The following is a 16,328-nucleotide window of genomic DNA, read 5'->3' as shown; positions in this document are numbered from 1 at the left end:
GTTCGCAGTGCCATGCAGTGATGGACTTAATAGATAGAGGAGGCCGGGGGCTAACTAGAATGGCTGATCAGATTAACTGCCTGGGAAAAGAAAGTTTTAAGATCGTGTGAAGTTTTTGTTTTAATAGCCCTATAGGAGTTTCCAGAAGGGAGTTTTTGGAAAAAGCAGTTTACAGGGCAGGCAGTGTCCACAATGATTTTTTCCTGCCCGTTTCTTTGTCCTGGACACTTCCAGGTCCTGCATGGCATACTGCAGCAATGAGCTTTTCTACTGAAGGCTAGGGCAAGCTGAATGTGGCATCAGCAAAGACAATGTTGGATGAATCGTGCTGCCTTAACTTGGTGACGGGCATCAGGTTCTGCTGGGTCCACTAACCAAGAAGTCCTGGCATGGTACCTGAGCAGCTCGCAATCTCCTTCACCCCCGCCCACCAGACACAGTGGCCCTCCCCGACCATGATAAGAAGGTGTAAAGTAAAATGGGAAGCAAAAGTTTAAGCGGAATGTGAGTAAATGGGAGCAGCTGAGGACAGCACGTCGGTCAGCATAGATGAGTTGGGCCGAGGGGCCTGTTTTAGTGCTGTGTTACTCCAAGGTTCTATGACACTCTAGGGGTATGGGGCTTGAAACTGATCCCAGTCTGCTCACCTTGTGGGACTGAAAGTAGGGGAAAATGAATGGAGGAGAAGAGTTTGCAAGGGGAAATCTGTGAAGAGACCTACACCTGGCTTGCTCATGTAAGGGTGCTTGCTAACAATACACGGGGTACCCCAGCTCTGGTTGCTTGGACCTTGAACCATGACCTGCTTAGCAGAATAGTCCTATTCCTTAAGCTGCAGTCTTAGAGTCCTACAGCACAGAAACTAGCCCTTCAGCCCATCTAGTCCATGCCTACTTTGACTTCTGACTAGTCCCATTTATCTGCACCCAGAATTTAGTCCTCAATACCCCTCTCAAACATGTACGTATCCAAACTTCTCTTAAAAGTTAGAATTGACCCACATCTACCACTTCCACTGGCAGCTCATTTCACCCTCTGAGTGAAGAAGCTGCCCCTCAGATTCCCTTAAATATTTCACCTTTTGCCCTTAACCTATGACCTGTAGTTCCAGTTGCACCTAACTTGAGAGGGGGAAAGGCTGTAGGTATTCACCCTACCTATATCTCTCATAATTTTGTATACCTCTACAAGATCTCCCCTCATTCTCCCATGGTCCAGTGAATAAGTTCTGAGAACCCTCCTTTCACTGTGTCAGAGTCATAGAATATTATTGCCCTGCAGCACACTCCCCTTCATTTTATGCAGCAAATATTTCAGCTGAAAGAGAATTAAAGTGTCTTGCCACTTACCGAATGCCCAGAGACAGCACGTAGATCAAGACATAATTCACCACTGCGTTGAAAATGTTGGCGAGGAAACCGGTGAACACCTGTGGCATGTTTATTCCCTGGAGTGAGGACAGCAGACTATCAGCGCTTCGCTGTACAATGGGAGGAGGACACTGCTTACAACGGCAAGAGAGCCACGCAAGGAGTCAAAACCACAGGAGTGGGTGCAAAGGGAGGAACGAGCTGCCAGTGGAAGTTGAAGATGCAGTCGTAACATTTAGAAGCAGTACATGGACGAGAGAGGATTGGAAGGGTATGGTCCAGGTGCAGGTAGATGGGACTAGGCAGAAAACCAGTCCAAATGAGCTGAAGGGCCAGTTTCTGTGCTATACTGCTCTATGACTAAGTGGGTGCAAATAAAGGAGCTGGGGGTGCATAAGCCTTTGGATAGATTAACAGCGCATCTCATGAAGAAAAAGGATGCAGCAAACACGAGGAAATCTGCAGATACTGGAAGTTCAAGCAGCACACATAAAAGTTGCTGGTGAACGCAGCAGGCCAGGCAGCATCTCTAGGAAGAGGTACAGCCGATGTTTCGGGCCGAGACCCTTCATCAGGACTAACTGAAAGAAAAGCTAGTAAGAGATTTGAAAGTGGGAGGGGGAGGGGGAGAACAGAAATGATAGGAGAAGACAGGAGGAGGAGGGATGGAGCCAAGAGCTGGACAGTTAGTTGGCAAAAGGGATATGAGAGGATCATGGGACGGGAGGCCCAGGGAGAAAGAAAGGGGGAGGGGGGAAGCCCAGAGGATGGGCAAGGGGTATAGTGAGAGGGACAGAGGGAGAAAAAGGAGCAAGTGAGAAAGAATATATATATATATATAATAAATAACAGATGGGGTACGAGGGGGAGGTGGGGCATTAATGGAAGTTTGAGAAGTCAATGTTCATGCCATCAGGTTGGAGGCTACCCAGACAGAATATAAGGTGTTGTTCCTCCAACCTGAGTGTGGTTTCATCTTGACAGTAGAGGAGGCCGTGGATAGACATATCAGAATGGGAATGGGACGTGGAATTAAAATGTGTGGCCACTAGGAGATCCTGCTTTCTCTGGCGGACAGAGCATAGGATGCAGGGTGTTTTTGTACTGCCCAGGGCTGTCTAGAGTAAAGTAGGTGTACTATACTGCTAAAGGACACTAGTTCAGTCCCAGCTGAAGAATTCTACACAAGGCAGAAACCACTTGTCACTTCCATTCCTCCAGTCCATCTTCACAGTGCCTTACCAGTACTATCAAGGATGGCTGCTACTCTGGGCATTCCCCTTTCTCTCTCCTACTTTCTGGGAGAAGGTACAAGATTTGATTTTGGCTTTGGTATTGGTTTACTGTTATCACAAGAACCAAGATACAGCGAAATGTATCTTGTCCTGCATAGTCTTCATACAGATCAGATCATTACACAGTGCATTGAGCTAGAATAAGGTAAAACAATAACAATGCAGAATGAAGTGTACAGGCTACCAAAAAAAAAGAGCAGTGCGGAGATCATAACAAGGTAGAGGTCTAGAATCCATCTTATCATACATGAAGTCTGTTCAGGAGTTTGTTAACATTCGGATAGAAGCTAACCTTGAGCCTGGTGGGACGTGCTTTCAGGCTTTTGTATCTTCTGCCTGATGGGAGAGGGGAGGGAGACAATGACTGGGCTGGGTGAGGTCTTTGATTATGCTGGCCGTTTTACTGAGGCAGCGAGAAGTATAGGCTGAGTCCTTAGAGGGTTGATCAGCTCCACAATGTGCTGAACAATGTCCACAACTCTCTGCAGTTTCCTGCATTCACATGCAGAGCAGTTGCCATACCAAGCCGTTATGTATCCAGATAGAATGCTTTCTGTGGTGCATTGACAAGAATTGGTAGGTGTCAATGGGGACATGCCGGATTTCTTTAGCATCCTGAGGAAGGAGAGATTATTGGTGAGCTTTCTTGACCGAGACAGCAACATGGTTGGAGTAGGACAGGGTACAGCTGATGCTCACGCCATAGGAACGTGAACCTTTCAACACCGTTCATGAAGACAGGAGCATGTGCACCACCCTCCTTCGCGAAAGGCAATGACCAGCTCCTTTGTCCCGCTGACATTGAGGAAAAGGTTGATGTCATGATACCATGTCACTAAGCTCTCTATCCCTCCTATACTCTAAGTATTGAGTATAGGAGTTGGGATGTTATGGAGAGGTTGTATAAGACATTGGTGGGGCCAAATTTGGAGTACTGCGTACAGTTCTGGTCACCTAACTATAGGAAGGATATCAGTAAGATTGAAAGAGTGCAGAGAAGATTTACTAGGATGTTGCTGGGTCTTCAGGAGTTGAGTTACAGGGAAAGATTGAACAGGTTAGGATGTAGAAGAATGAGGGGAGATTTGATAGAGGTTTACAAAATTATGAGGGGTATAGAAAGAGTAAATGTGAATAGGCTCTTTCTACTTAGATTAGGAGATAAATACAAGAAGACATGGCTCTAGGGTGAAAGGAGAAAGGTTTAGGGGGAACATTAGGGGAAAACTTCTTCACCCAGAGAGTGGTGGGAGGGTGGAACAAGCTGCCATCTGATGTGGTAAATGTGGGCTCACTCTTAAGTTTTAAGAATAAATTGGATAGGTACATGGATGGGAGAGGTCTGGAGAGTTATGGACTAGATGCAGGTCAATGGGGCTAGCAGAATAAAGTTTCGGCACAGACTAGAAGGGCCGAATGGCCTGTTTTCTGTGCTGTAGTGTTCTATAGTTCTATGTCCTACCTTGACTCAAGACTCCTGAACCAGTCCCCTCTCACACATCTCCTTCCCAGTGGTGCTGCCACATTCCCTAACCCTTCATTCTACCTCTTCCATTACAGAGCCTTCTGCATTTCTTTTTGCACCTTCATTTTACAATAAGCTAATCTAATCTCAGTAGGGAAGGTAGTGTGCATTTGGAGAGGTTGCGGAGTCATTTGGGGTGGCGGGGTCTCTACTGAAGGAGGAGTAAGGCTCTCCTTCCCTCCGCTAGCCTGCAGGTCCCCCTTGGGCAAAGTGTAGCACCTGCTTAGCCTCCCCACCCCTGGTCAGGGTCACGGGAAGCCATGGGAGCAGGTGGTGGATGGTCGTATGAGCAGCCAGTGCATATCACAAGTCCCGGTTATGCGACCACCGACGCCAGGCAGACAATCTCTGAAGAGTGTTGATAACGGCTGGGGTCACCCGTCTTGTAAAGACACTGCCCAGAAGAAGGCAATGGCAAACTACTTCTGTAGAAACATTTGCCAAGAACAATCATGGTCAACAGATGGAAGACCATCATTGCCCATGGCATACAATATGATGACGATGATGATGATGACAGAGACATTGACCAATGTGGTTCTGGGGATGAGGATTTACAGTGACAGGGATAGACTGGAATAGGGACACTGAAGATATAATATGCTGGAATCTGAAGCAACAGTAAACCGCTGGAGGAGCTAAGCGGGTCAGGCAGCATCTGTGGCGGGAGGTGGATGGTTGACCTTTCAGGTAATGGCATTTCCCTGGAATGGCTAGTCATTTCAGGCTGAGACCCCTCATTTGGAGTGGATGAACATCCCGAGTTGAGTCTCTTCATTTGGAATGGGTCGGCACCTCGGGTCAGTAGCCTCCACACGAGCTCCAGATGGAACGCTTCAAGCCAATATGACAATGGACTGGGAAAGGTGGTGTTGAAGGCTAAGAGGAGGACTGATGGAGGAAGCTGAGATCGGGAAGAGTTTACAGAAAATGGAGTGCTCGGGGGAAAGGCAAGCGCCACAGGCTTAAGATGATGGGAAAAGACATGACAAAGGGAAAAGTGAAGAATGTTCTGGGTTGGAAAAGTCTGCCTGAAGAAGCAGTGAGAAATAGACTTACTGGCGCCCTTCCGGAGGGAATTGTACAGGTATTTGGAGGAGAGTTTGCAGAGATTTGGGAAGGAGAGAAAGCGAGGAAACGACGGGGTGGTGTGGTAACATAGCGGCTAGCGTAATGTTATTAATAGTGCTAGCTGTAAGATTGGGGGTTCGATCCTGCTGCTGTCCTTAATGAGTTTGTGCATTCTTCTCGTGACTGTGTGGGTCTCCTCCGGGTGCTCTGGTTTCCTCCCACAGTCCAAAGACGTACGGGTCAGGGTTGGTGAGTTGTGGGCGCGCTATGTTGGCATGGTACCACTTTGCAGGCTGCACCCAGCACAATCCTCACTGATATGATTTAACACAAATGATGCATTTTAATGTATGTTTCGAAGCACCTGTGACAAATAGAGCCAATCTTTTCTCTTTGAATGGACTAATGTAAGAATCTTCTCTATTTACACAAACATTAATCAATTTATTATTCACTGACTATACCTGATTTTGAAGGTACTTGATCTCCAGCTGATGAAGAAATACTGCCTAGGAAGAGGCACACAAACAAGATTACATAAGTAAAGGCCTACAAAGATGTCGGGTGTCAGTCGGTGCGGTGGGGTGTCGGTGCTGTCCCCCCCAGTGTTCACTTGGCAGAAGACAAGATGTATTGTGCTCGACTGCAGGTTTCTACAACATTCACAGACACATGATCTTGGACTATATATATTTTTTTGTGTGTGATTGTCCTTTACTGATATGTGCTTGTTATCTTATATGTGCCTTGTGCTATGTGTGACAGTCGGTACTTTACTCTGGAGTAACACTGTTTTGTTTGGCTGTATTCATGGGCATTCACATGTGGTTAAATGACAATTAAACTCGAACTCAAACTTACATTTACTGATATGAGCAATGGGCCTGATGGTTTGAAATATCACCTCATATATCAGAGTGCACGTCAAGAATCTGGACCCAACCTCAGCACCTGCAGAGTTAGCAGCGTCCTAACACCATTCACCTCACGGACACCCCGCCAGTGGGAGTGAAGATCAGCCAGGGTTCCTGCTCCCTGATTAATGTCCATCCTCCTCTCCCGGAGAATCGCTTGTGGGTAAAACTGGCGGTGGGCGGTGGGGGGGGGGGGGAGAACTGGTTTGGAGTTGACCTGGCCATGGGTGGAATGGGGTTTTTATTCTGTTTGGTGTCTCCAGGAGATGACATTGGATTGAGTGTGGTGGGAATGTGTACCGTAGGAGCATAATGGCGCTAGCTACAAGGTTAAAAATGCCATGGGTTTATTAACCTTGGGCCTCACAACTGCTACTGGACAGGAGCTACAGAAACCTGAAGCCCCACACCACTAGGCTCAAGAACAGCTACTTCCCTTCTTGAACCAGCGTTGAGCAACACTATGACCATTTTGATCACTTTGCACTAAAATGGACATTGTTTCGTTGTTGTTATAATTGTGTTAATTCTTGTAAAAAAATATCAGTTAGTGTTTTTCTCATGATTGCTTCCTATCCGAAGCTACGTGCCTCTGATGCAGATGCAGGTTTTCCACTGAACCTGCATACAACGTACCTGCATCCGACAATAAATCCGACTTCCAAATCAGAATCAGGTTTCATATTGCTGGCATATGTTGTGAAATTTGTTGTTTTGTGGCAGCAGTACAGTGCAATACATAATTTAAAAAACTGTAAATTACTGTAAGATAAGTTTGTGTGTATATGTTTGTATATATACAAAGCCTTTAGGCACATATATATAGCTCAAGTGTCTAAGACTTTTGCACAGTACTGTATTTGTCAACATGGTGCAGAGAGCGAGTTTGTAAATCTGGCAGGAGCAAAGGATGTTGTGAATGGTGAGGGTGGAGTGCCGTGGGAGGGGTGTGGGACAGGTGGCAGAGGAGTGTCAGGGCAGTAGGGGATGGTGGGGTGGGTGCAGACACACCCAGCCTTGCGACACCAGGCAAGGTTCATTTGATTCCAAACAATTGGTTTATTGATAATTACAGAATGCCTCTCTGGTGCTTCCCACTCCCTCCCCTCTCCCTTCCCCTTTTCCCAACCATAATCCCCCTCTCCCACTCTCAGTCCACAATAGAGACCCTATCAGAATCAAGTTTATCATCACTCACTTATGTCAAGAAGTTCTTTTTTGTAGCAGTACAGTGCAATATATAAAATCACCACAGTACTGAGCAAAAGTCCTAGAACTCTAGCTATATATATATATATATATGAGCCTAAGGCTTTTGCACTATACTGCATATATACTGTACATATTAAATAAGTAATGCAAAAAGAGAGCAAAAAAATGGTGAGGTAGTGTTCATGGGTTCATTGTTCATTCAGAAATCTGATGGCAAGAGGGGAAGAAGCTGTTCCTGGAACATTGAGTTTGTGCCTTCAGGCTCCCGTACCTCCTCCTTGACAGCAGCATTGAGAAGGCGGCATGTGCTGGTTGATGGGGGTCCTTAATGACAGATACCACCTTTTTGAGGCATTGCCTTTGACTTTGAGTTCAAATTGCAAACTAAGAATTTATTCAGGTTAATTGAAGTGAATCGCTGTCCCTCTAACATCTCCTCATTTACTTTCATATAGAGCACCTCCTGTGACAATATTAATACCACAGCATTAGGTAATATTACAGGCACTATCTTCAGATGTATCTTTAATGTGTACTCAATATTCTTCAGACTTGTTAATCAGTAACTGTACCTAGAAGGTTTCTGACCACAAACTGATGAAGAAATACAAATGTTCTTGTTTTAGTTGTTTCATCTCCCTCTCTCCTTTGGCTTTAAAACTAATTATACCTCTGCTCTTCCCTGGTTCTGCTCAAAGGTCATTGACTTGAAATATTAAACACAACACATGCTGAAAGTCTTGAGCAACACTCTCAGAATGCTGAAGGAGCTCAGCAGGACAGGTAGCATCAATGAAGTGGATTAAACAGTCAAAGTTTTGGGCCAAGATCTTTCATCAGGGACTAGAAAGAAAGGGGGCAGAAGCCAGAATAAGAAGGTCGTGCCCGCTACCATCTCCTATTAGATTTCTTCTTCTTCAGCCTTTTACCTCTTCCACCTATCCCTTCCCTTACTTCATACACACACTCACCTTCCCCCTCACCTATCACCTGCCAGCTTGTACTCCTTCCCCTCCCCCTACCTTCCTTTTCTGGTTTTTGCCCCCTTCCTTTCCAGTCCAGTCCTGATATAAACAGAGAAACATAGAAAACCTACAGCACAATACAGGCCCTTCGGCCCACAAAGCTGTGCCGAACATGTCCTTAATCTTAGAACTACCTAGCCCTCTATTTTTCTAAGCTCCATGTAGCCATCTAGGAGTCTCTTAAAAGACCCTATCGTTTCCGCCTCCACCACTGCCACTGGCAGCCCATTCCATGCACTCACCACTCTCTGTGTAAAAAACTTACCCCGACATCTCCTCTGTACCTACTTCCAAGCACCTTAAAACTATGCCCTCTCGCACTAGCCATTTCAGCCCTGTGAAAAAGCCTCTGACTATCCACACGACCAATGCCTTTCATTATCTTGCACACCTCTATCAGGTCACCTCTCATCCTCTGTCACTCCAAGGAGTAAAGGCCAAATTCACTCATAAGGCATGCTCCCCAATCCAGGCAACATCCTTGTAAATCTCCTCTGCGTCCTTTCTATAGTTCCCACGTCCTTCCTGTAGTGAGGCTCTCCATCGTCACTGCCTGACCTCTGAGTCCCTCCAGCATCTTATGTGTGTTGATATGAAATATTAGCTATTTCTCTGCTCCCCCCGCCATTGACGCTGCCTGACCTGTTGAGTATTTCCAAAATTACTATCAAATTTGTACCATTTTGCTTGTGTTAATTACAATGCTTTACTTACAGGGAGGGCAGGTAGGAATATCTTCACGTACAATGTTGTTAATCTGTTTGAGAAATTGAAGGCACTGGTAAAAGCAGGAAAACTACAATTCAAACGTGATCAGTCGAATGCAACAGACGGCAGGGTTCAACAGGCTAGTGACATAGAGGATGGAGATTTGGGATTGTGGGGCTACAGGTTGAATTTTGGATACGTTAAAGTCAAATAACTTTATTATCAAACTACATATATATCACCATATACTACCTTGAGATTAATTTTCTTGTAGACATTTACAGGAAAATAAAGAAATACAATACAATTTACAAAAAAGATACATAAATAAGAACCAACAAACAACCAATGTGCGAAAGAAGACGAATAATAAAACAAAGTAAATAACAGTGGGAACGTGAGTTGTAGAGTCTCATAAGATGCAAACTGCACCAGGATTTTACCAAATGAATGTTGGACACCTCTCCACAGGGGAATAGATCATGTAGAGTGCGGGTGAGCAGGGGGCGGGGGGGGGGGGAGAGAGAGAGAGAGAGAGAGAGAGAGAGAGAGAGAGAGAGAGAGAAAGAGAGAGAGAGAATGAGACAAAGAGAGAGACAGAGTCAGAGAATGAGAAGGGAAATGAGGAGGAGCAGAGAGAACAGAAGAGTTAGGAGGACAGAGCAGGACAAAAGGAATTAGAATGAGGTAGACTAAAGAGTGAGAATAAGGAAAATGAGAGGGGAAGGAAAAGCAAGGGAGGGAATGAATTAGGAAGAGAAAGAGAGAGAGGGGAAGAAAGAACGCAGAAGAGAGAGAGAAAGGATGAGGGAGAAAGAAAGGGGGAAAGAGAAAGAGAAAGATCAGATTAGCTGTATTTGTTACATGTAGGTCAAAACATACAGTGAAACGCAATGCCAAATCAGCAATGATTGTACTGGTGCAGCCTGTCAGTGTTTCTATGCTTCCAGCACCAACTTAGTGTGCCCACAACTTACTAACCCTAACGCTTACATATTTGGACTGTGGGAGGAAACAGGAGAACTTGGAGGGAACCCACAGAGTTACCGGGAGAACATACAAACTCCTTACAGAAGGTGGTGGGAATCAAACCCCGATGGGGGGGGGTAGTTCGTTGGGAAATCATTGGTATTGTAAAGCTATTGCACTAACTGCTAGGCTCCGGTGCCACGGAGAAAGCTCGTGAGCAACAGTCGGTGTGTAATGTCCCTGGGCACCGTGGACACTTTCTCCTTATGTCCATCCTGTACGCCTGCATTGGCTACTCCGTCACGCCGGCAACTCCTGTAAAAATATAGTGACTTACAAGTAACCATGGTCGTTTAGTGAAATTTATAAGGACCCTTACTTGACCACCTCAGGAGGCTGCTTAAACGCCAGCAGGATGTGCTCAGTGTTGATAAGAAGAGCCCAACAGGGGAAACAGAAGATCATAAGGATGAGGATCCCTCGCTGAAGAATCACACCGATCCTCTTCAAGTTCTTACTGCCGTGCGTCTGAAAACGAAAAGACAAGTTAAATTTATTATCAAACTGCGTATCTGTCACCATTAACAACCCTGAGATTCACCTTCTTGTGGGCATACTCAACAAATCCATACTAGAATAACTTTAATAGAATCAATAAAATAAACACACTGTTCAACCAGTGTGAAAAAAATAACTGTGCAAATATAAAAAGACAGAAATAATAATAATAAATAAATAAGCAGTAAATATCAAGAACATGAGATGAAGAGTCCTTTAAAGTGAGTCCATAGGTTGTGGTAACATTTCAACGATGGGGCGAGTGAGGTTGAGTGAAGTTATCCCCTCTGGTTCAAGAGTCTGATGGTTGAGGGGTAATCATGAGGAATTCTGCAACACACATCAAAGAGATGCTGCCTGGCCTGCTGCGTTCACCAGCAACTTTGATGTGTGTTGGTTGAGGGGTAATAACTGCTCTTGAATCTGGTGGTGTGAGTCCTGATGCTCCCGTACCTTCTTCCTGATGGCAGCAGTGAGAAGAGAGCATGGTGTTGGGGGTCCCTGATGATGGATGATGCTTTCCTGTGACAGCACTTTGTGTAAATTTCTCAATGGGAGGGAGGGCTTTGCCCGTGATGGTTGCTGTCCAGTCCTCAACACGCTCTTGCTCTTTGGCATACCGTGTACATTTTTGGTCCTCAATTGTGAGAAAAATATGGTTAAACTGTAAAGTGTACAGAAAGGATTTATAAGAATGTCGTCAGAACTTCAGGGCCTGAGTTCTAGGAGGAGGTTGGCCAGGCTACACCTTTATTCCTTAGGAAGTAGGAGAATGAGGCATAGCCTTATATATTTTTTTTTAATTATTTGTGCAATGTGTCTCCTTTTACAATTGGATATTTGTCAGTCTTTGTTTACATCATGCTTCCTGGATGCCTAACTCACGTTTCCCCAAGCAGACCCTTTATGCCCAGTTGAAGGAAGGTCAGTGAGCCCGTGGTGGGCAAAGGAAACGCTTCAAGGACAACATCAAAATCAGCCCGAAGGAATTTGACATTACAACTAAGAAATTGCACTCAGTACTTACACCTGGAGGAAATCTGCCCAGAAGGGAGCTGCACTAAGTGACAACAAGCAGCAGTTACGAAAGGTGGGACTGAACAACAAAAATCCCCAACTTAATCTTGCCCGCACTGCACCAGAACACGCGGATCCTGGATTGGCCACTTGAGCACCCATCAATAGACAACCCCCTTAGGTTGTCATATTCATTCTCAACTCGAGTGATCATCACTCTTACGTATAGCTTTTCATAAATTCTATTGTATTTCTTTATTTTCCTGTAAATGCCTGCAAGAAAATGAATCTCCAGGTAATATATGCTGACATATATGTACTTCAATAATAAATTTACTTTGACTTTGACTAAAATTTTGAACGGTGTAGATAAGATGGATGATAAGAGTCTTTCCCCAGAGTAGGGGAGTCCACAACTATGGGGTATAGATTTAGGGTGAGTGGGGAGCAATTTAAAAGAGACTCAAGGGGCAACTTTCTCACGCAGAGAGTGGCAAGATCATGGAACAGCTGCCAGAGAAGTAGTTGAGACAGGTATCATTTAGGAGGCACTAGGATAGGTACATGCAGGGGTGTGGCAAGGGAATATGGGCCAAATGCAGGGAATTGGGACCAGCTGAGTGGGGTCTATGGTCACTTTGGTCACGTTGAGCCCAAGGACCTGTATCTGTGCTGTTTTGCTCTTTGATCCTATTTCAGAGTTGGTAAATATGGTAGGATAAAATGGAAAGTCAAACAATGGCAATTGCTCTGTGACGTCATTTTGAAACATGGATTGCGGAACACGGTGAGATATGCTACGTTAGATTTACTATATCACTGAACTCGCTCGTGTAGCTGAACTCTGCCAAGGCACGGTGGCAATCTGTGCGGAAGGAGAACTTGTTTGTGCAAGGGATCACTTACCCCAACCTCTTTTGTGTCATAGACACTTACCATTAACCAAGAGGGAATTGCTACCTCAGAAGAGTATAACTGGGAGCAAACACAACCACTCCAACTTACAGAGGGACTGTGTCACAAGCAGTGTCGGGGACAGAAGAAGGAATGAACCCACTTGGGGCCCGCTGGCCTTTCTTTAGATAAGTATCGTATTGCTTATTTTCCCTCAAGTAAATTGATTAGTGGTTTAAAGTCATTGTGCATTGTCTTATTTCTCTCAACGCTGGATCCCAAACTGAGAGCGTTTCGTATTAGACCAGACAAGGTCACCAAGGCAGAGCGATGTCCTTGGCCTAGAGGGTTTTGGTAATTTCACAGACGCTATGAGTGTTACAGCAGTTTGTGTAATGGAAACATACCCTTACAAAGTTCACAAGTCACTACCCAAAAAATCCCAGATATGAAATTAAAATTTGCTCTTATGGAATTTATATGAGAAAAAATAACTAAATAAACACAAATGGCCAAAGAAACAGTTTGTTTTATCAAAGTGCAGCATTACAGGAAATCTCGGATTTCCCAGAGCACAATCCTTCCGAGGTATGAGGATAGATGGGTGGGAGGAGAAGATGGCAGCGCGCCACGCGTGCGCAGCTCTCCGGAAAAAGTGATATTGTATCCGTTAAATAGGGGCCGTAGACAATTCTGATTTGATGGAGAATGGACGTGAATGCACAGAGGAACATCTGGAGAAATTTCTCAAACGTCTGTCCGCTGCTGTCGTTACTGTGTGGTCGGGAATCTTTTGGCGGGTAGGCCTCAAAATCCCCGGCCTTGCCTGCTTTTGGCGACCGAGAAGGAGGTCGAATCGTTCGGACAGAGATGGCGCTCAGTACTCGGTGTCGGAGAGCTGATCAGAGCTCGAAGTTTTCGGATGACTCAGAGTCGGATCGTGGTCGGCATGGCAGGGAGAGTTTTTCTTCCTTCTCCCATCTGCGTGAGATGTGGGACATTTGACAAACTTTGAACTTTACTGTGCTTACGGACTTCTTCATCAAGTTATGGTATTGTTACACTGTTTGTAACTATATGTTATAATTATGTGGTTTTGTCAGTTTTTTCAATCTTGGTTTGTCCTGTGTTTTGTGATATCACACTGGAGGAAATAATCTATCATTTCTTAATGCATGCATTACTAAATGACAATAAAAGAGGACTACATGTCTTCATAATCATGAACTCTTCTTTCCAAATTAATCTGGCATATAGTAGTTACAGAACCAGAGACCAGACCTCTCAACCATCGTGGGAACTGAATATTTGAAATTCAAGTCACTAACAGAGTATGGAATTTTTTAAAAAGCTAGTCTTAGTAACAGTGATCATGAAACTATTGAATTGCTGTCAAAGCAGATCTGTTCTGCTGTGGTGATCAGTGAAGTAAACCTGACATACACACAGTGGCCACTTTATTCAGTATCTCCTGTAGTTCATCCACTTCTAGGGTCAACATGTTGTGCATTCGGAGATGCTCTTCTGCACACCACTGTTGTAATGTGTGGTTATTTGAGTTACAGTCGTGTTCTTGTCAGCTTGAACCAGTCTGGCCATTCTCCTCCAAACTCTCTCATTAACAAGGCGGTCTTACCCACAGAACTGCTGCTCAGTGAATGCTTTCTGCTTTTCACACCACTCTCTGTAAACTTGAGAGATTGTTGTGCGTGAAAATCAGCAGTTTCTGAGACACTCAAACCACCCTGTCTTGGTACCAACAATCATTCCAGGGTCAAAGTCACTGAGATCACATTTCTTCCCCATTCTGATGTTTGCTCTGAGCAACAACTGAACCTTTTCCCTTCCCCACACCTCTTTATTCTGGCGTCCTCTCGCTTCCTTTCGAGTCCCAAAGAAGGGTCTGGTTCCGAAATGTCGACTCTATGTTCATTTCCATAGATGCTGCCTGACTTTCTGAGCTCCTCTGGCATTTTGTGTGCGTGACTAAACCTCTTGACCACGTCTGCAATCTCTTATGCATTGAGTTGCTGGCACATGATTGGCTGGTAAGTTATTTGCATTAATGAGCAGGTGAACAGATGTACCGAATAAAGTAACCTCTGGGTGTACTTAATGTGGCTTGGTCTGCATGTTACTCCAGATCCATAAACATGGTTGACTCTTTAATCCAGGAGTAATTAGTGAGTCCACATTCCTGGATAAAGAGTGTCCTAGTAGACCATAAACTCCTTTCTTTTTCAATCTTTTTATTAATTTCAAAATATAGAGACAAAACATAGCAATAATACAGATAGTAGGAGATATATTGTTACACTTAAAAAAAGTAAATGTAAAATCAAATAGTGTAAATTAACAAAGCTCCCAATCATGTAGAACTAACAACGGATAATACAAAGCAAAAAAAAACTGGGAAAAAAATCATGAAAAAGAAAAAAAACAAAGCAAAAAAAGAAACAAACCTCATTCCCAAAGAAAAACTAAATTAATCAACTAAACTAAAAGAATTGGGCAAAACTAACAACTTAAAAATGGAAAAGAAGAAAACCTCAGTGTCGACGACTCCATTCCCCTCCAACAACAGTACAGAGAGATAAAACAAGTTTGAAAATGATCAAATTACATCAAATGAAAATGCTGAATGAATGGCCTCCAAGTTTTTTCAAACTTAATAGAAGGGTCATAAACTGCACTTCTAATTTCCTCCAAATTCAAACACACCATAGTTTGTGAAAACCAATGAAATACATTAGGAGGGTTAATCTCTTTCCAATTCAACAAAATGGACCTTCTAGCCATTAAAGTAAGAAATGCAATCAACCTTCGTGATGAAGAGGTTAAATTATTTAAGTCTATCATTGGTAGTCCAAAGATAGCAGTAATTGGATGAGGTTGTAAGTCTATATTCCAGTGCCTGGTATAATCAGATTTGGACCCATATCTCTGATCAGTAGACCCTCTGGATGTTCTGCAGCAGTGACTATCACATTGTCACCCCTTATGAGAGCCACAGGAGCCGTTGGAATTAAAGAAATGTCCTTGCTTGCGAGTAAAGAATATAGGCTTGGGGTACACCTGCACTCACCTGAGAAAAGAGTGTGTCACATGTTGCGGCCAGCCCCGAACCAGTAGAGAGAGCCGAAACGCTGATCACCTGCGGAAAAGGCAAGGAAAAATTTAGCAAAGTGGATAACTGTTGTGTTGCAAAAAGAAACCTTACCATGAACAATGTAACAAACCCACTCCGCTCCTCCTTCCCATCATTCCATGATCCACTGTCCTTTCCTATTAGATTCCATTTGTCCCTTCCACCTATCACCTCCTAGCTTCTTACATCATTCCCACTCTCCCTCCACCCCCCTTCCCTGTCACCTGCCAGGTTTGGCTTCGCCCTCTGCCCCCTGTCTTTTTATACTATAAGATGATAAGACAAAGGAGCAGAAATAGGCCACTCGGCCCATCGAGTCTGCTTCGCCATATCATCATAGCTGATATATTAACCCTCTCAACCCCATTCTCCTGCCTTCTCCTTGTCCTGACTAATCAGGAACCTGTCAACCTCCGCTTTAAACATACTCAATGACTTGGCCTTAACAGCAATCTGTGGCAATGAATTCTACAGATTCACCACCCTCTGGCTAATGAAATTCCTTCTCATCTCTTTTCTATATGAATGCCCTTCTATTCTGAGGCTGTGCCCTGTAGTTCGAGACTACCCCACTATAGGAAACATGCTCTCCACATCCACTTTATCTTGTCTTTCAATTTTC

The 16,328-nt window shown here is 44.3% G+C and overlaps 1 protein-coding gene across 6 annotated transcripts in view; it reads right to left on the bottom strand.

Annotated features, from left to right (window-relative positions):
- The window catches only part of LOC134336841 (multidrug and toxin extrusion protein 1-like), an 81,061-nt gene that overhangs the window by 24,608 nt on the left and 40,125 nt on the right, over positions 1-16,328 (bottom strand). For 5 of the 6 annotated variants that reach the window (XM_063031401.1, XM_063031403.1, XM_063031402.1 and 2 more), the window contains 5 exons: positions 15,644-15,712; positions 10,469-10,617; positions 9,127-9,169; positions 5,726-5,770; positions 1,350-1,447 (listed from right to left, as the gene is read on the bottom strand). In XM_063031401.1, coding sequence (XP_062887471.1) covers positions 1,350-1,447; positions 5,726-5,770; positions 9,127-9,169; positions 10,469-10,617; positions 15,644-15,712 — 404 coding nt within the window. The remainder of the gene's footprint in view (positions 1-1,349; positions 1,448-5,725; positions 5,771-9,126; positions 9,170-10,468; positions 10,618-15,643; positions 15,713-16,328) is intronic. The other variant, XM_063031405.1, reaches the window with a different exon arrangement.

Source organism: Mobula hypostoma, chromosome 23 (assembly GCF_963921235.1).
Source record: "Mobula hypostoma chromosome 23, sMobHyp1.1, whole genome shotgun sequence".
NCBI classification, from domain to species: Eukaryota; Metazoa; Chordata; class Chondrichthyes; order Myliobatiformes; family Myliobatidae; genus Mobula; species Mobula hypostoma.
The sequence above is the reverse complement of the archived record's forward strand: the minus strand, read 5'-3'. Positions and strand labels throughout refer to the sequence as shown.